Genomic DNA, 19895 nt, shown 5'->3' with positions numbered 1-19895 from the left:
AAGACTGCATTTTGGAGAGACATAACAGAATATTTATATCATTTTCTGCAGGTTGACAATGATGCAGAAAGAGAAATCTATAACAATCAAGGCAGAAGTAATGGCTGACATTATTGCCTATTCAGGTTAGCTCGACGGGGTCATCATCTGGCTTCGTCTTCCTTTGACTTCATGGCTGACCGTTATTGCCTTTTTGGATGTAGTCTGTTCGTGATACATACGAAGATAGAAGATCTAGGAGAATCTACAGACTTCTTGGATATTGGAAATCCCTCACCAGCTGACAAATTTACCTATCTCGACGATGCCGTCATCTACACCCGCCGACGAGAAACGGCAGCGCAAGAAGCTCCAGAACCGAGTAAACCAGCGAGCGCGTCGTGAGTATTCCTCATTCGAATACAATCTATCAAACTAACAATCCCCTCCAGGTCTGCGCCTCAAAAGCAACCACCAGCAACACAAGGACCAACCTACCCGTCCATACAGCGTCCACCGCTGGCGAGTCTCAGAACACGAGACATCATCACCATCAACCTCACTAACCAAATCCCACTCACACAACCTCTCCAAAATACAATCACAAACACCCACTGAACCCTCCATACCCACCTCCTCATCCACCACAAGTATCCCCCCCGATCACCTCCTCCACCTAATAACCCACAACGTCTTCCGCGCCCTGTACACCAACAAAACCCTCCTGTACAACCACTCCACAGCCCTCCTGCCCGGCCCAACCCCCAACTCATCCATCCACCTCATCCACGAAGGCCTCATCTTCCCCATCTACGCCGCCACCATCCCCAACTCCCACCCCTCACCTATCCCCGCATCCCTCTTCCCGACACCCTCCCAACGAACCCTCACCCACTACTCGTGGATAGATCTCGTACCGTGGCCGCGGATGCGCGAGAATCTGATTCGGTGGGAGATGTGCTTTGATCATGGGGAGTTTGTGAGGGATTTGGTGGGCGGGTATGTTATGGAGGGGTGGGAGTTGTTTGATGGTGGTTTGAAGGGGGGTGGGGAGGATGTGAATGGGAGGATTGGGGGAAGGGTGGTGGTTGAGGTTGATGAGGATGATGATGGTGATGGTGAGGTTTCGGGGAATGCGAGGAATGGGTGGATTGTTTGGGGCGAGCCGCATTGTAAGGAGAGTTGGGAGGTGACGCCGGGGTTTTTGAGGAAGTGGGGGTGGGTGGTTGAGGGGTGTGTGGAGGAGGTGGTGAGGTGGAGTAATTATTGGAGGGTGGGGAGGGGGGAGGGGGAGATTAGGGTTGTTTCTACTTAGTATGTGGTGGTGGTGGTTGGGTGTAGGAGGTATATTGATATTGGTGGTGGAGTGTATTAGGGATGAGGGTGTAGTTGGAGTGTATAATGTGGTTGGTATACATTGAGTATTAGGGTATATCATTGAGTGTCTATCAATGGCATCATCTTCATGTGTTTACAATATGTCTATAACATAGGTCAATCAACTAATATTATACAGACAAAGGATTGATCTACTAGACCAATGAGATTGCTGGATACTACTCAACACCTCATACCTCCTAGTAAGTCTACGCTCTAGCTTATAGGCTAGTAGTCGAGTGATACTAACCAAGCCCTGAGGGATACCCGATATCAGAAAGATATATCATGAGTAAAGCATGAATCAACGAGAATGCCAGTAGAATAACCTGCCGCCAACAAGATAGATAAGTGGCTTGGATACGCTGGTAGGGAGTGTAGATCAACGTAGAACAAACACTGTGTCTGATAATTATTGGCTTGCGCCTGACACTGGAATTGAGATATCTATTCAGAAGCTTTCGATGATCAACTATACTGGGCTGATTGAGCACCTGTGGCATAATACTACTGGGGAGTACATCACAATGGGCTCTCTTGCTATTAGTGCAGCTCACAACTGGGCTCTGTCAGTGCGTTGAACTAGCAGAGGTAATTCGCACTGTTATATTTCAGGAAGTGGTCATTGCGAAACAGACTGGTGTTATGAAAGAGTCAATTGACTTGGCATAATAATAGTGAGTCCAGGTATGATGATCTTTATCGATTGACATATCTGCTAACAGACTATACTAAGTTGGCAGATACACAGCTAGTACTTCAGCAGTATCAGTGCAGATCAGTCGCAATTACAATGGGCTGATATCGAAGCCTCATATCAGGCCGCTATAGAACAGCCATACTCACTGGCAGTCTGTTGATGATCTACCCTGCTTCAGACGGAGTATTCACCCCGTAGCAGGGCACGGGCCAGGGAGATAGGGAGCTTTCAAGTGCCGTCTGATATGCAGACATGGAAGGATTTACCTCCGTTGTCAATAATTGACTGCCCCTTCCATCGCTGGTGGAGCGAGCAATGGCGCTCTTCACGGACCGTTCCGATAAGGGATCGCTTTGACTGACCCAAAGGAGAAAAAGTTGAAATAGCGTTTAGGAAGCGGAATGCCCAAAGTTAAAGGAGCGGACACTTTGAAGTCAGACTGGGTAACTCACAACAATACTCGTCATATCCTCACCGACACTCTGCTGAATTTGCCATTATCGGACGTGCTCAACATCAACGCCCCATGCAGATGACTGGTCACTCCGCAACGCAGCACAGGCTGCCCGCCTCAACGTCCGTCATGCAGCCATGTCGCTCGCAAAATCTGGCCTCCCGGTAGACTGGATAAGTGCCACCGCCAAGGCTGAAGTCAACGCGGTCACCGTGTATCGCTCCGTCAAAGATTATCAAAGTTTTCCTACGCAACTGCTGACTCGCGCAGACAATCACGTCCGTCCAGCTCGCAGTTTTCGATAGTGAGGTGCCGCTCCTAGCTGGCGTACTTCATACGCAGCACTAACTTGCCCTCACTGGGGCTGTCACGGGGCGCGTAGCGACAGCACGTTCCACAGCAGCCACACTGAGCGCATGAGATACCATGTACAGCCGCCATGATGATGCATTCATACTCGCCACGTCGATATCGTTGGGAGGACTTAACCCGTTGGCATGCTCGAGATCACGCAACCCACCGTGCCAGCAACGAGGCTAGACTGATTGGTTCTCTTCTCCGAAGCATCGTAAGCCGGGACCAAGAGAAGTACACGGTCATTCCGAAGTCGTGTCGCTGCAATCCGCGTTACGGTGGCTCTTTCACTCGGTCCGCTCAAAGCGCCGTCAACACGTACGGAGTACGCACTCCCGACGCCCAATACCTCGGTGAAGAGCGAGTGTCCATCGAATGGCGGATCGTATTGTCTGGCTCGACTAGATCTTGCGTCAGTTCTTTATGTACGTTGTTATCGTTGGCAATGTGGCAATCCCCCCTTACCTTTTTTTCCAAAATCTTGAATTGGTCGTAGATTATACCACACGCAAGCTGTGTGAAGCGCAGAAAAAGTGATCGCCGTGATCTGAGGATTCTTCACAGCGATACGGGTATTCGGATTGAACTATCACGCAACACTGCTGTGCTGTTACCATATCCGCGCGCCTAGACGGCGATCGAATAAAATCCAAGGGATGTACAATGTAGCCCAATCCAAAGGAACGGAACAGAAAAGATACGTATCACGATGTCCCATGACTCGGGTCGGGTTGGCAAGAAGCAGTTATATCCGAGGCGTTGCAGAGACAACTCTAGGCGTCTGCTGTGATCATTGCCCCTCGTGTCGCTCTGCGCAAACCAAGCATGGCTAGGGCCCTCTCGGGAAGACCCTTCTCGGAAAATTAATTCATATCCTTGTGTAGCCCGGACACGTACTAGCACTTGTTGTGTGAGGTCGGATGTGCAACCAGACTGATCGCCATATGAAGCGATGGTCAACACCGGTGATTTTTGGATGAGCTTTTCCGTGTCTGAGCTTCTCGGTTTTCCTTCTCCGCTCTAGTCTCTGGTTTAGTGTGTATTCCGCCCGTTGATGTCTTAAGATGATCCGCCATGAGTCAGGCGGTCACATCGAAGTGGGTGACCAGAGAGTAGAAGGCATTCTCAGCCATGTTCGCTGAGCAAATGAGGAGTGCAGTCGGATACAGGTCCAGCACCAACTCCCGCTCAGCTCCAGCACCGATATAGATAGATCGATAGCTGGCGTGATAAGTATCTAGCTATCATTAGAGCCGAGTTAGTATCGGTGCGGCGTCAGTAGTCCGAGCGATAGTCTGTTTGAGCCTCGAAGCAGATGACAAATAATGGGCGCCAATCGTTGCCTCGTCAGGCACTGCGTGTTTCCCAATCGGGTTGGTGTGGCCCCGGCCAAGCTAAGCCCCAATGGGGAAATGGCAGATCTGCTTCCTTCGCAGTTTTCAGCTCAACACTAACACTCAAGTCTACTAGCAATTGGAACAATCCCATTGCGTCGAGACTCTCCCATCGTAATCTCGTACGGGTGGGTGAGGTGAAAGCCCGAGCATTCGCCAGTATTACCTCTCCGGGGGAACGCGGGGATCGTGATTATAGTGGCAGACTAAGCTATCTCTCCGTACGCGTCCAGCCTGCATGGTGCATGGTGCATCATCCTTCATGGCTTTGCCCCTTACCCCATTGAGTCTAAGGATGGGGACGCGGTCGCTTGAACTATTGGCAGTCATCGGCCCCTAATGAGCAGATCCATCGTGCTGGCAGCTTCCCTTCCAGCGAGAAACAGCCAGAACCGAACCGCCCGTCTGTCCTAGCGCGTAATTCCAGTGGATTAGGATAGTTAGGCTGTACAATCAAATCCCTTGCGGGCATCCCGCATACTAAAAAGTATGTGCCATTACTGCCAACCAACTGCCATAGCCGCCCCCGATCAATGCGTCTGTGCTATGTCTTTTTGCTGAGGACGGAGGATGGATTAGGGGGATCATCTCTCATCTGAAATGATTTCCGGTCCCAATTTTTGTCTCCGAGCTCGGATTGAGGAGGGGCTAGGGACGGTGCTGTCATATGGTAGCCCAAAACGTTAACCTGAGAAATTCCCCGCAAGTGGCTCCCGTGGACCGGCCCCAAAATTGTATCGTGACTCGGTATTAAGCAGGACTCCAGATAACATTCCCGCTGGGTCAGTCCAGGCCAACCCAAAGGAGTAATTGCAACAATTAGACCTGAAGAAAAAGGGGGCGGCAACCAGACAAGAGAAGGGAAAGAAAAAGGAAAGCAAATGAAAATCCCATTGTGGGTGATACACCAGCCTGCTAACGCTTCATGGCATATGCCATGGGGAAAAACCGTTGTCGCAAAAAGCCATCCAAAGTGGTTCCTCTTGCTTCGCCCACGCGCCTTGTTCCGTGTTCTGTGCTCGGCGAATCCAGGTGGATCTTTCCGTTCATCCCAAGGGTCAGATCATCCGAGGGGGCCATTCAACCTTTTTTGCCCATCACCGACACTGGGGCCCCCCTGCAAAATTTCCGGCGCTCAGGTGATTGAACCATTGAGGTACACGGTCGTTCCACTGGCCAGGGCGCTGTTGCTGCAGCCACATCTTGTTTGGAAGCAAGCATCACCGTGGTTTATTCGCATGTCCCGGACAATAAGGACGCGTTGGATGAGAGCTCGACATTGTGGCTGGTCATTGTGTGTGGGATCTGCCTCCCCCTGTTCGTGCTTCTCACCACCATGCAGTGTAGTCTAGACCGACGCTTCCGCGCTCTAGTATGCTTGAAGTGACAGCCTAATGGCAAGAGCGGTTAGAGCATTCTTGCATCCCAACGCAGACTTTCTACTTCTCAGCCACCAATGCCGGTGTTTATCACGCTTAACCAATTCTTATGTTGGAACTGAATCATGATCAACCATAGGTTTGCCGGGGTTTGGCCTGCAGGGCCCCAAGAGCCGACCGGCCGAATCCATCCAGTCCGGCGCTGGCATAATGTGGCACATACATTCCTGAACTGGCACACACCCGTTAATCCACTCCGTATTAACGCTGCGTGGGTGGGACCCAGCATAACCTATTGCAGAAACCACACGGAGAATTGCGGGCTCTCACTCCAGTGGTTCGGGCTATTGAGCTGGCGTCTATTCATTGAAGCCCCAATATGTAGCACAATCCTACTTTCCAACCCCGATTAAGGAGTTTGGAACCCCCCAAGGAGGCTCCCTCAGAGGCCTCGCGAGGCATTACATTGGTCATGTCTTCATAGCGTTCTTCATCCCTTGCACGGCACGCGAACGGTCAGCCATGTGAGTGACAACACGTCGATTTGATATCAGCTATGCACCTCGCAGGCGTACTCGAGCCCTAGCAAAAGAAACATGGCGTCCGATGACCGAGACTAGACTCCAGTGTCGGCTGCAGTGCGGCTATTTTATCGTTGTCCTGTTGGCCCTGGAAGGGAATGGGGTTGCCTTGAAGCGCGATTTCCGGCACACGCCTGACCGGAGTATATACCAACCTTGATCTCAGGAGGGGAAGAGAACGACGTAAGCAGGTGAATAAAAGCAGATAAACCAATATTATTGGTGCATATTGGCCCCCAATTATGAGACGCGCATCCCAAAAATACAGTATGAGGGGAAGCAGAATAATACTAGAGGAGACTTGCAAGAGGAGGAAGTGGGGGAAAAGAAAGCAGGCAAAGTGAGAAACATCATCACTGGAGAGATTCCGAGATGACCACGTTCTTTTCTCTTTTTTAAACCCAGTTCATACTCCAATTTTCAGTTGGGATCTAAACACACAGTGACTGTTGGAACTTGGTTCTGCCTTCCCTGTAAGAAGAGGGAAAGGGGAGTTAGAGAAGGAAGACGACCGCCCCCCTCTCCAACAAAAAAGAAAAGAATCAAGACTACGGAATACTACTACTTACTAGGTAGCGTAAATCCACCCCCATCAAACCAAACAGTATGGAAAGACCGAGACCTGGGCGCTCTCACCAGTCTAGCAGGATCAGGACATCATCCATTCTCCTTAGTCTTATCCTGAATCACGGGGGGTGAGGGGGAGGAGGGTGGGATGGGTACACAGGGAAAATACACAGAGAAATACACACACCGTCACCTTTTGGGTTTTACCCGCCCAATGCAATTGATGAACGAGCTTTAAATCCTGGCAGCGCAGTTGTTCATTCTCCGTCGTCATTCGGTAGCGCGTGTCAAACTGGGGACGGAATGTAGTCCAGTTCCCTCCCCTCCCAATTCTACCGAGCGGACTATTGGCAATGGGCGCCGCGGGCGGGCGTCCATGTCGATCCGTGGCTCCCCCCTTCGCCTTGCTTCCGGGCTCGCTGATTGGCACTAAACATGGAGGAAATAGTAAGGACGAGAAGGGAAAATACAAATCAGAGTAAATTGTGTGAATAAGAAAAATAATATAGATATGGATAAATAAAATAGAATAAAATAAAATCAAACTGAAACGAAGTAAGAAATAATTGACTAGACGAAAAGGGGGAAATAAAATTATAGAAGAGGCGCAAAAGGGAAAGGTAGGAAAAATGGAAGAAAAAGAAAAGAGTCGATCTTCCTCTTTACTGGCCGGTGTTCGTCCCAATCCCAGTGCCAGTTCCAGTTCCAGCTTCCCCTCTTCCTTTTTCTCCTCCTCCCTCTCCCCATCTGGGATTTGTTTTTACCCTTTTTAGGTGGGTGTCACTGACAGCGGCATCCAGTCCCAATGGCCCATCTTATGCAAGCCACTGCTTCTGATCCAGCAGGCCGGACAGGACCAGCAAACCCTTCACTTCCTCGGCGGGAACTCCTGCTCAGCGAACAGGAAGGAAAAGATGGTCTACTACCATAAGACACTGAACAGTTAGAAGATCACCCAATGATAATTAATGATCAGGCTAGGATGATCAGGGGGGGCAGAAGAATTAAAAAAAAAATATCAACTAAGAATGGAAGAACATCCTCCCAGCTAAATATCAACCAGCACAGGACAGTTGACTGGAGAAGTAAGATACAGTACTCCATAGTCATTCAGTCATTCATCACCAGGTTGGTGGGAACCCATCGAAGCCGGAACCCCCCATCCCCTCTTCCTTCCGGAGCATTGATATCACTCGTTTCTCCGAACCTCACTAATCTCCATACTCACATATTTCCAAACTCGACGGAGCCTGAGATACATTTACCCCATTTAAGATCTACTACCATGATGGAGATCAGGTCTATCGGCTGCTAGTCGGGGTTGCACTGGCCACCACTTTACCCACTTCTGATTTCCCACTACGGCCGGTCGACCAAGCAAACAAGGCTTTCTCCTTCTTTCTCTCTCCCTTTCAGGGTGAATTACTTACTTTCTGCGTTGAGGTATAAGCCTTGTCACAAGCTGCGGGCAATGACGCAGAAGAGGAGGGGGGCCACTAATCTGTAGTCACATTTTCTCCATTATTCTTTTTAATTCTTTTTTTTTTTTTTTTTTTTTTTTTTTTTTTTTTTCTTTTTATTTTTCCATTTTATGCGTTTCTTCGACGAGGCCCACGTCTCGGGGGAACTAGACCGCCCAGCCGGGTTCCTTCGCTCTGTTCCCCTTGGAATCGCCAACTGCCTTGGCCGTTGACGACTTGTACTTCTGCGGCGTCGGGTCCCAGCAAAAACCTCCTATTAGTGAATGTTTCCCCTTTCCAATTCGATCATTCGGATTTTGCCCCCATTTTGTAATATTCTATTTTGACCCATCTTTAATTTGATTCTTGTATTCATTTTATTTTATTTTATATATTCAATTTCTGACATCTCTTCCCTCTGTGTGTTGGTAACAGACTGTGAGATCCCATCGGGATTTTACGCCTCACTTTCCGGTATAGTTCACCGTTCCCGCGATTTTGGCCGTTCGCGGGAGGGTTGGGCCAGTTCATACTTCTTACCTCTCAACTGAATTATTCAGAAAAATCTTATCCGGGCAAACAGAAAAAAGGCAAAAATAATACGAGATTATTGAAGAGGGAATTAACAAAGAAGAAAAAAAAAAAACCATTATTTACCTTGGAGAGGAAAGAGGGGGGAAAGATGGACAGGAAAACTGAGTAAGTCAGAAAAGGAAAAGGAAAATAATAAATAGCGAAGAAATCATAAAAAGAAACAAATTCAAGAAAGGGAAAAAGGAAAGAAATAGAATAGAATAAAATAAAAAAAAGAATTAAGCCCTACACGCTCATCGGTGTACTGAAAGGTAAGGTACGCCCAAATGGTGTAATTTATTTGCATCTAACTTGGTTCTTCTTGCTGCTGCTTCTTGTCTGGCTGCTGGCTTTTTGCTTTCTTGAATTATTGCTTTTTTTTTGTTTTCGCCCATGACCATTCCGTGCATTTTCCCTGGGCCCCAGTGATCGCCCACCATGCTGCAATAAATCATCCCAGGATGGGGACCATCGAAGCTATGGAAAACTGCTGTCACGATCTGGCTTCCCTCTGCTGATCGACGCATCCTAGTTTCTGACTCCTCCAATAGTGATCCTTAACTGACTGATTATAAGCTCCCTGTGCTCCTCCCGGACCTGCAAGCGTGAGGTTTCAATGATGACTGGCAACTGAACAACACACCGCAACCCAAGGATAGTACTATACGAACTGAAGAATCAAAAAGGGCCCTGAGGACCAGATACTATGTTGCCTACTTTAAGATCCGAACCAGATCGCCTTCCACTCTTGTGAACCCATCCTCCCCCCAGTGATTCCATTGTCAACGGGACCAAGGTTTACCAGATGCAATCATTAGTCCTTCCTCCTTCTTCCTTCATCGCTACAGAGTTTGGACACCCCAGGTTTGATCCGGGCCCGGAGCGGCTGCCGTTGAATTTGCCTCGGTCGACAAATGCTCGTCGATATCCCCCACGGGATCTGCCTCTCCCTCGCTCTATGTCCGGTTCGGTTCCAGCAGACGACCCGCTGGACACTTCTGGACCCATCAGGCGCCCTGGACATCCAGAGCTGCCTCAAGCCGCGACAACCGTGACCGCTGCAACCTCCGTATCCGCGGGGTTGTCGGGACCGGCCCTGCCTCCAGGACCTGCTGGCGCCGTCACCACTCACGAGTCTGTGACCCAACGTGTGGCCCCGGCCTCAGCCGACGAAGTGCTGCGACAACCCTTTTCGGTGGGCGACGCTTTCGCCTCATCGCGACTTCCACCATCGCTGGTAGGCCAGGGCATTCCACAAGCCACGCCAACAGCTTATGCGCAACCCTCCTTTGGAACGTCCCCTCCCGGTACAACGGCTCGAGCCTTGCCGCAAAAGCCCACTCGACGCACCAAAGCCCATGTTGCATCAGCATGCGTGAATTGTAAGAAGAAGCACCTGGGGTGCGATCCGGCACGGCCATGTCGAAGATGCGTTCTGTCAGGGAAAGAAGTGAGTATTATCATATCTCTCTAGTCGCTGGCCTATCTGTATTTGAAGGGATAGCATTGAACCTCTTGGATGCCCCCAAGAAAAGGCAGCGGATTCAGTCGCACTGCTATTTATATGATCTTTTACTGACATGAGCAGGCCACCTGTGTTGATGTTACGCACAAGAAGCGAGGAAGGCCGCCATTGAAGGCGGAAGAAGCATCGCTCAGAACCTATGCAGCTCATATGGACAATCGAGCGACACAGGGAGACCAGCACGGCCCCCAATCAAGACGTACCCTCCACAGAGCTACATCTTCGCGTGAGATTCGCCCCATGACAGATCTTCAGATGCCCGGGGCGCAGACGGGCGCCATGGCCATGAGAGCGTCGGCTGGACATCCACAGAGATGGGCCGCTCCCATATACTCTCAGGCCATAGACCCGTCAATAATGCAGAGGAGTGTTGGGCACAGACGCTTTTCTTCCTCTGGCTCTGCACAGTCCATAACGGCGGCTTCTCCACCCGGGTATGTCCCGATGCCTGTTGGGTACAACCCTACATTGGGAGCGGGACGGATGCCCATGGGCATGGGAAGACCACTATCATCTTACACACATCAAGGCATGAATCCTACTACCACGCCGCCCCAGTATCAACAGTCCTTTGTTCCAATTTCGCCCTATCCAGAAAGCGCCCGGATGTCAAATCGGATGCCAATGGGAGAATCTCCCATGTCGAGAGATCCACGGGAAGGCTATCTGGAATCGCCAGTAAGGCTTCCTCCCATTTACCCTCCCACGATGGGAACACCGGCCTCGGCGTCGCAAGGGCATCGCCTGAGCGATCCGTATCCAGGAGCTTGGTCGCCGCGGACGCGAGAAGAGTTTCTCCAGCAGGAGCACCGGCAACAAATGCCTTCGCATGGTTTCATTGACCCACTGTCGCCTAGCAGTCAAATGCGACACGCCGCATCTGACATGGGGTATGGGGAGCCCGTCCCTCGGCAGTTAGGACCTGCGTCAACCTCAGAGAGACACGCAATGCACATGTCGCTTGTACCCCCCTCCGACGACCCATCAACGAACGAGGCGGACACCGAGGGCAACAGACCAGCCAAGCGGCGCAAAATGGCCTTGGATGACATGGTGAACGACTAAGTTGTTGTTCTTCGCATTATACCTCCTACCAACCAAGGTCCCGATCGAGACATGCACACCCCATTCTTTTCTAATCGCTTGAGGAGCTACGCTGTCCTTGAAGCATTGAGGCTTGTAGCAGGAACTACGAAGATAACGATCTTAATGTGCACTTTCCTTTGTGTCATGTGTGCTCAATCTCGATCGCTGACCTATTGACTCCCTCCCCCACATCTACTCACATCAATTTCCTTTGTCTCATACACCGTGCATACAATCTCTCATTTTTTTGTTTTCTTTTTTGGAAGAAAAAGTACATGACCCGTCGATTTACGTTCACCATTTTCCTTTGTCAAATATTGTCACATCGCATGGATACAGGCATCGCTTCCTTCTTTATTTCTTGATCTGTTGCTGCATAGCGTGCATCTGTCTTTCTTTAACCATATACCTTGGGGGTTTTTGAATGTTTTGGTCATCGTCATAGAAGGCGTTCGGTGGAGTCCAAACATCACATCATCATCATCATCATCATCATCATCAGCTTGATGCTTCATTACTAAGTATTTGTTGGGGGCAAATGGGAAGGAGGAAAACTAATTGGATGTATTAATAATTTGCGGGCGATGCCGTCTACACTCGGCACTGAAGCTGCAGGGCAGATACCACAGTACAGGTCATGACTGTGAAAATACTGAGATTTCATTTGAAGTTTAACTCGTCAAGCCGATTGCTTACTGTAGACGTAACATTGCATTCCATGGCCAAGTTCTCATCCCATGATGACGGCCAACTGTTCGTTCGGAGAAGGAATCCTCCCCCACCAGTCTCCTCCCTGGAAATAATCTTCACGGGAAGTATACAGTGAGTACCGTACAGATCCTTCCCCTGAATGGCCGGAGATGCCAACTTAGAGTTCTCTTTCCGAGAGCCATGGGCCCAATCACAAAGGAGGTCCAGGCAAGGAGGCGCGATTTCCCAGATAATGAAATCACTGAAGAAGGTTTCCGATTCATTTCCATACCTGTCTGCCAAATGATGCAAATTGAAGGAATATCCGATCGCACCCTCCATGGCCGAGGTTCACAGTAGGGGTTGCACAGTGTGCTACAGTCGCGAGACCAATAACCTATAAGAACAAGACATGACCAAGTGGGTTCGTCTGCAGAAACTTGGTTGAGAATGTCGATTGGAGCAAGCTGAAGTAAGGATGTGGCATGTTAGTTGGAGGTCTAGATCATCCGCTACTTCCAGTACTACTACTTGCTAAATAATCTTTTACTATCGTCATCACGGGACCGGGAAGGCGGTTCTGTTTCACCTTCCGGTAACTTTATTTTCCTTTCGGTTGAAGTTGAAGAATCCGTTTATTCAGCATGCGTGTTCTTCTACTTGAAGTAATGCGTCATTGGTGATCTCTCCGATGATAATGATATGGTTGGGCTGCAGAAGGTGGATTGCTCTATGGCTGCGCTTCTGTGGCCAATGGGTTCTCCATTGCTTGTCATCTGCACGCGTCTCACGGAACAATTCAGTTACGCCGTGCATAACTTCTCACTGATACTTGTTTAGGCCGTCGAACCTACTAGGTGATTGATCTATCTTTGGCGACCACCGTTCTTCTATTTACGTAACTGCGCGGTTCACAAATCGGCTCAGGGTCTTGTTGGTCTGGCGTCTAAGCCAGGCTACCGAGCTTCAGGGACCGTGCGGTAGTCCAGGCCCAACAATTCATGTCGCACTTGTACATTATACTCTAAAAAGCCTATGACGTCCAGTCTTTGTCTGTTTCGAGCACATCTGCAGACTGTTCCTGGCTGGGTTGCAGGGATGGCGCCAACACCACACTGCCACGCGCGTCTGAGATCCATCTTACGATTTGCTCCCACGGGCCGGAGATCTATTGCCGATCCGTGATGATTATATGTCCACGTTTCCAGCTATCTAGATCGTGTATCACAACTTCTCAGTTCGATCTCCCTTGTATGACGGCGTTGTTATCACTTTTCTTCTCGGTGAATCGGACGCGCATAGCACTGGAATGTGTCTGTGGGGAGCTCCTTGTGGTAAGGTAATCGGCAACCCCTTCCAATTTATGGAGTCGACGTGTACCATCTGACGTGTAACCTCCAATAGTATATATTCAAGCGCAGGCCCGACTCTCTAGAACTCAACCAGCGCATCCTCAATATCTCTTTGGGTACTAAGGACATTTTCTCTGGTGTCTAGAAAATGAATACTCTGCTCATCCATCATTGGACCGCCCTTAACAACGCCCTCTCCTCCAACGATATTGGGCGCGACCTGGATGGCAAAACTTTGGACTTAGCTACTGTTGTGGCTGGTGCCCGGTATGTCGCCATTTTCCTTATGCTCCCATGGAGCTGGAGAGATCTGGCAGCTGTTGCTGCGCTGCTAACAGGCTTTTAGATATGGGAAACGCGTTTCGCTTTCACAAAACACCCGCAAGCAAGTGCAGCGGTCGGAAGCGGTGTTGAGGAAACATTTGGCGGATGGGGAGCTGATTTACGGTTAGCCCTTGCTTTTCCGTTGCACCAGTCGACAGATATTCACATGCTACAGGCGTTAATACGGGTTTTGGCGGCAGTGCCGATACAACAACCGATGCCGTAAATAAGCTTCAAGAAAATTTACTGCAGATGCTTCAGGCTGGTGTCAAACTAGATGGATCAAGCCCAGTTCTTGCAGAGGAGCAGAAAGACGATGTCCTGCCCCTTGACGACCCAACTTCCGCGACCATCATGCCGGAGTCTTGGACCCGAGCAACCATGATTATCCGATTGAACTGCCTTGCTTCAGGATATTCCGGCATCCGGCAGTCCGTCTTGGATGTGCTGCTCCAGATGATAGAGCAACATATCACGCCCCGAGTTCCGCTGAGAGGCAGTATATCTGCCTCTGGTGATCTCAGCCCACTATCATACATCGGCGGTGCGATGCAAGGGCACCCATCCATCCACGTTTGGAAGCGTGGTCGCGATTGCCAAGTGAAAGGGGCTGACGTTGCCCTTAAAGAGAGTTCTATTCCAGTTGTCTGTCTGGATGCGAAAGAAGGCCTGGCAATCGTGAACGGAACTGCGACCTCTGCAGCCGTGGGTGGCCTGGCTTTGCATGAAACCCTTGGCCTCGCTGCTTTGAGTCAAATCCTTGCAGCAATGAGTGTCGAAGCTTTGCACGGTACTAGCGAAAGCTTCGATCCGTTTTTCGCCAGAGTTCGCCCTCATCCCGGACAAACGACGGCTGCCAGTAATCTGTGGAAATTCCTTTCCAGCTCGAAATTGCTCAATGACGGAGATGAGTTCGGACAGGGAAGCCTACGACAAGATCGGTACTCGATTCGCACATCTGCGCAATGGATGGGTCCGCTTCTTGAAGACTTGGAGCTAGCATATCAGCAGATTACGATGGAGCTGAATTCGGTAACAGACAACCCTCTCATCGATACGGCTGGTGATAATGCTCGCATCCTACACGGTGGCAATTTCCAAGCGAAGTCAGTCACAAGCGCCATGGAGAAGACCAGGCTGGCCGTTCAATCCATGGGCCGTATGCTCTACGCGCAATGCACTGAGCTGATTGATTCATCCAAGAACAACGGATTACCTCCTAACCTGTCTGCCGACGAGCCTAGCGTGTCCTTCACGTTCAAAGGTGTAGACATCATGATCGCTGCGCTACAGTCGGAGCTAGGCTTCCTCGCAAATCCTATCGGGAGCCATGTCCAGACAGCCGAAATGGGAAATCAGGCCTTGAACTCGCTCGCACTGATATCGAGTCGCTACACTTTGGACGCGGTTGCTGTCTTGTCGCAAATGGCAGCTGCCCATCTCGTGGCTATCTGCCAGGCTCTCGACCTCCGTGTGATCAATATCCAGTTCATGCGAACTCTGGAACAGGACTTTATTAAATTGTTCAGCGACAGCTTTCAAGTTCACGCTGTGCCCAGCAGGAACCTCCTGGCTCTCTCCAAGGAAGCCTGGGATGCCTTTGCCAAGCAAGTGGAACAGCTACAGTCCGTTGACTCGTGCAGTCGATTCCATCAAGCCGCTCGCGCCATTCTGCCTATTTTCATCACGGCATTGCCACCCAGCACTTCCTCACCAGGCATAATCCAGACATGGATTGATCGCCTAGGCTCCCAGGCGGCTGAGACATATTGCAAGACACGTGAGGCCTATTGTAGGTGTCCAGATGCCACCCCTTACCTTGGGGAGGCGTCGCGGAAGATGTATACATATGTTCGACAGAACCTGAAGCTTCCCTTCATAGTCGAGGGCACACTCTGGCGCCCAAGTGATTCCGCCAAGACACCGGATAATAAAGCGACGCCACCGCCCCTCCCTACGATGGGCGACGTGGTTGGCATCGCGTATGATGCCATTCGCCGCGGGTCTTTGTATACGGTAGCGGTGGAATGTATCCGGGATGTGGAGCAAGACATGGCGTAGTGCCCTTACTGCTTTGTCAAGTAGGCAATCTGCGCATCGATGACAAGAGGCATTGGGGTTAGCTGATGGCTATCTAGAGTATACGAATATGCCCTGCAAGTATTGACGGCAGTAGTTGCTTTGTTTTGTTTCTGCCTTTTCTATCATGTCATATTATCTTAGAATTTGTTTAAATTGATATTTCAGCATTTAATTCACATCTAGCGTTTATCTATGAAGCATTGAGTGACACAGAATAATGGCGAGCGATGGATGGCTACTACCTTTGCACGGACAACATGAGGCAAATACCTCCACTATGGCACGTTACGAGAAACCCGGACAAAGAATAACAGACGACTGTTATCGCGCCGATCGGATCAGACTAATGCAGCCTGACAGATGCCAACCGGCAAAGAAAAAGTCGAAATGGCAACACCTGGGCAGATTTAGTGGCTGCACGGGGGCCGGGCCAGATGCTGTCATCGCTGCCGGCAATCGTGCAATCGCCCTCCTCTCGTCTCCCTCCATCTCCTCCTCTCTCGGCACGCTTGATACCAGCTACTGGACTAGCATCTTCGTATTCTTTTTTCTTCCTCTAACATTACTGTGATGTACCTGTGCAGTTAAGCAATTACTCTCCTGCCATCACCAAGGTCAGCCAATTTGCAACCATGGTTCTTCTTGATCTCAACCAAGTTACTAATGTAGATATAGTTCTCCCACTCAACACCATCATAAAACGCAGGTACAATCTTGCTGTCCAACCACAGGAACCGAAATATACAATACAAACACTGCCTCTTCTTCCCCGCAAATCGGAAGCTAATCAAGCACCTCATCCAGCTTATCATGTCATCTTCACCACGAACATGCATGATAATCGCCGGCAAGAATCACGCCATTGCATCCCGCAATGAGCATCGTGCATGTACCACCTCATATTTCCAGGTCCCCTGACATCGCGAGAGCTATATTAGAGCTGCAGGGTATCTCTGGGATATGGTTATCAAAGATCGGCGATTTGACTTTCCGACGCATACTCCTACACGATGGGTTTCTTACCCTTCACAACGAAAGCAGAGGAAGCGGGCGCGACCTCGGAGCAGGCTAGCGACACCCTCAGTGTTATTGACGATGGCAGTCTACAATATACGGTCGATGGGGGGGCTAACTCCTCCAAGCGCACGTACCAGGAGGCGAGTGGTGCTCCGATCGAGTCAAAGTCACCTCTGGGATACTCCGTAGGTGCGGTGACGGTTATTTTCCTGAATTTGAGTAAAATGATTGGAACAGGTGTTTTTTCGACGCGTGAGTACTCCTCCCATCTTTCCAAGGCCAGATGAGCTTTGGGCGTGGACGACAATGCTAACGGCTGGTATCAAGCATCTACTGTTCTCGACGGTGCCGGATCTGTCGGTCTGAGTCTCTTCTACTGGGTCATCGGCTTCTTCATGGCGGCGAGCATGCTCTCCGTGTATATGGAATTCGTGTCATATTTTCCTAGTCGGTCTGGCTCGGAAGTCGTATATCTGGAGCAGGCGTATCCCAGACCGCGATACTTCTTTCCGACGGTGTTTGCAATGCAGACTGTGCTGTTCTCTTTCAGTAGCAGTAATGCTGTTGGTATGATGTTTGATCAGCCAGTACATGTTCAGAGCTAATGTTGTTGGTGTTACAGTACTTGCAGAATATCTGTTCAAGCTCGCGGACGCGGATACAACTGCATGGAAAGAAAAAGGCGTTGCCGTGGCGGCATATACCGTGGCTGTGTTGAGTATGTACTGCCCTGGGAGAATTTATGGACTGGACTAATTATGTCAGTGCTGGCTTTCAACACGAAATGGTCTCTTTGGGTGGCCAATGCTATCGGTGTTGTCAAGCTAGTCACTTTGATCTTGTACGTGTACTACGCATCTCTCTAGTTTATCGAGACTGATGAGACAGTATTGGTATCGCTGGCCTCGTCGTCCTGGGAGGTCATACCCCAGTGAAGGACCCCTTGGTCAACTTCCGCGATGCTTTCTCAGGAACCTCTGGCGCATCGGTGTACGGGGCCACCAACGCTTTGGTCAAAGTGATGTTTTCGTATGCCGGTTACGAGAATGCTTGCAATGTTGTCAATGAGGTTAAGGTAGGCAATCATTCTTCGTGTCTGTTACCACCGCACTAACGTGATATACCATAGGATCCTGTCAAAACCCTTCGCTGGAGTGCTCCTGTTGCCCTCTTTCTTACAGCCGTGCTCTACATCCTCGCCAACATTGCTTACTTCTCCGCTGCGAGCAAAGAGGAGATCCTGAACTCGAATGTCACAGCAGCGAGTCTCTTCTTCGAAAAGGTTTTTGGCACATCAGGGGCTTCCAGAGCTCTGAATGTTCTGGTCTGTCTCAGCGCGCTGGGTAACCTTCTGGCTGTGCTGATCGGCCAGTCCCGTATGCTGCGAGAATGTGGACGGTATGTCATATCCCATCAAATCAGCTGTCGTCGTTCTAACATGTGTCTGGTACAGACAAGGTGTTCTTCCCTTTACGGAATTCTGGACCTCGACTCGTCCTTTTGGAACGCCCCTCGGGCCCTACTTCATCAAATGGGCACTCACGGTCATTATGATCATCGCGCCTCCAGCTGGAGATGCCTTTAACTTCAGTACGTACCTAACTGCTACTGTTTCGCACATATCTGATCTTTGCGATATAGTCGTCGACTTGGCCATCTATCCAAGCAACGCTTTCAACTTTCTTCTGGCAATAGGTATCCTCATCACTCGACACCGGCGCCAGCGACTCAACCTCCCTCCATCTGGCTACCGAGCCTGGACTGTGTCCGTCTACTTTGCTATTCTCTCGAGTCTGTATATGCTCGTTGCGCCATGGTACCCCCCGTCCACCGGAGCAGATGGTGGAGACGTCAGCTTCTGGTATGCGACGTACTGTGTTGTGGGGATTGCAATGTGAGTTACCGTTTGATAACCTCTGTGGTTTCATCATAGTCGAACAGCATCGCTAATAACATGTGACATCGACAGTATCGCCGCTTGCGGAGTCTACTATTACCTCTGGATCAAGATCCTCCCCCGGGTAGGCGGATACGAGCTTCGTCAGACGGTTATCAATGTCGGAGGTGATGCGACTGCACATAAGTTGGTCAGGGTGCCAAAGGCGCAGGTGGAGGAATGGGATCGGGAGCATGATGCTTTAGGAAGAGTGAGGAGAAGACATCATACTACTGAGATTGTCACGAAGACGGAGGAGACAGCTTAAACAGGAAGGGGTACTCCCTTAGTGTTATAGAATTGTGGTGTAAAATGACTTTTGTTCGAGAAATTACCGACTTGTAATGATGTGTGCCGTAGTTGAATCCAATTATTTAGGGAGTAAATGATATCGCGATAGCTGATCATGAGCTTGTGGCTAATCAACAGAAATGTATTGGACATTCGTATTCTGCCATCACATGATGTATCATGTGCCAGGCAGCCTATTGTGTTCGTCCTCTACAATTGTCCAGTTGGAGAGCTGCAACCACCGATTCCTGGCCACTAATGTTATATCCCTGCTTTACTCCGCTCAATCTTCGATCGAAGGCCACTACTAAGATAGACCATTATACACACCATGCTAATGTTTCTATATCCTCTTGTACTTCAAAACTCATTCACGTCTCAACAAGTCATCTTCAACTGACGAGGTTGAACTGCAACCCGCCCTCGGACGCGCCCGCAACACTCACTCTATAGGGAGCATCCCAGCATCTCACCTTTAGAGAAGAACAGGGTTGGACTGTTCCACAGAACTGAGCTACTCTTTACGACGTATACTATCTCCATCGGAAATAATATCCGACTACATACATACAACAAACTAGCAATGGGCACCCCCTCATCGCAATCGACTTCCCCAGCCTCAAGCGGCATAAAGCGAACCGCGATCGAAGAACCAGATACCACCACCGCCCGGGAAACCAAAAAAAACCAAAAGCGTTCATGTGCATATACACGATGAGTACACGGACAGAAAAGAAGCAGCATCATCAACACCACTGCAGATCATCCCATTTC

The 19895-nt window shown here is 49.9% G+C and overlaps 4 protein-coding genes across 4 annotated transcripts; all 4 read left to right on the top strand.

The window, feature by feature from the left end:
* Window positions 1–304: 304 nt before the first annotated feature.
* AtWU_08494 (uncharacterized protein) lies at window positions 305–1294 on the top strand (the record flags this gene model as incomplete). Its single annotated transcript, XM_035503602.1, has 2 exons — window positions 305–380; window positions 432–1294. The coding sequence occupies 2 exons, from the start codon at window positions 305–307 to the stop codon at window positions 1292–1294; spliced, it is 939 nt and encodes a 312-aa protein (XP_035359495.1).
* An 8329-nt stretch (window positions 1295–9623) lies between these two features.
* Window positions 9624–11408, top strand: sclB (putative C6 transcription factor; the record flags this gene model as incomplete). Its single annotated transcript, XM_035503601.1, has 2 exons — window positions 9624–10268; window positions 10407–11408. 2 exons carry the CDS (start codon window positions 9624–9626, stop codon window positions 11406–11408), a joined length of 1647 nt encoding a protein of 548 aa, XP_035359494.1.
* A 2211-nt stretch (window positions 11409–13619) lies between these two features.
* AtWU_08492 (aromatic amino acid ammonia-lyase) lies at window positions 13620–15856 on the top strand (the record flags this gene model as incomplete). Its single annotated transcript, XM_035503600.1, has 3 exons — window positions 13620–13738; window positions 13818–13918; window positions 13971–15856. 3 exons carry the CDS (start codon window positions 13620–13622, stop codon window positions 15854–15856), a joined length of 2106 nt encoding a protein of 701 aa, XP_035359493.1.
* A 1031-nt stretch (window positions 15857–16887) lies between these two features.
* Window positions 16888–19098, top strand: AtWU_08491 (high affinity methionine permease; the record flags this gene model as incomplete). Its single annotated transcript, XM_035503599.1, has 9 exons — window positions 16888–17146; window positions 17222–17461; window positions 17517–17612; window positions 17660–17735; window positions 17783–17969; window positions 18024–18292; window positions 18348–18484; window positions 18536–18788; window positions 18864–19098. The coding sequence occupies 9 exons, from the start codon at window positions 16888–16890 to the stop codon at window positions 19096–19098; spliced, it is 1752 nt and encodes a 583-aa protein (XP_035359492.1).
* Between the last annotated feature and the right edge of the window lie 797 nt (window positions 19099–19895).

This window comes from Aspergillus tubingensis (genome assembly GCF_013340325.1).
Source record: "Aspergillus tubingensis WU-2223L DNA, scaffold_9, whole genome shotgun sequence".
Taxonomy (NCBI): Eukaryota; Fungi; Ascomycota; class Eurotiomycetes; order Eurotiales; family Aspergillaceae; genus Aspergillus; species Aspergillus tubingensis.
The sequence above is the reverse complement of the archived record's forward strand: the minus strand, read 5'-3'. Positions and strand labels throughout refer to the sequence as shown.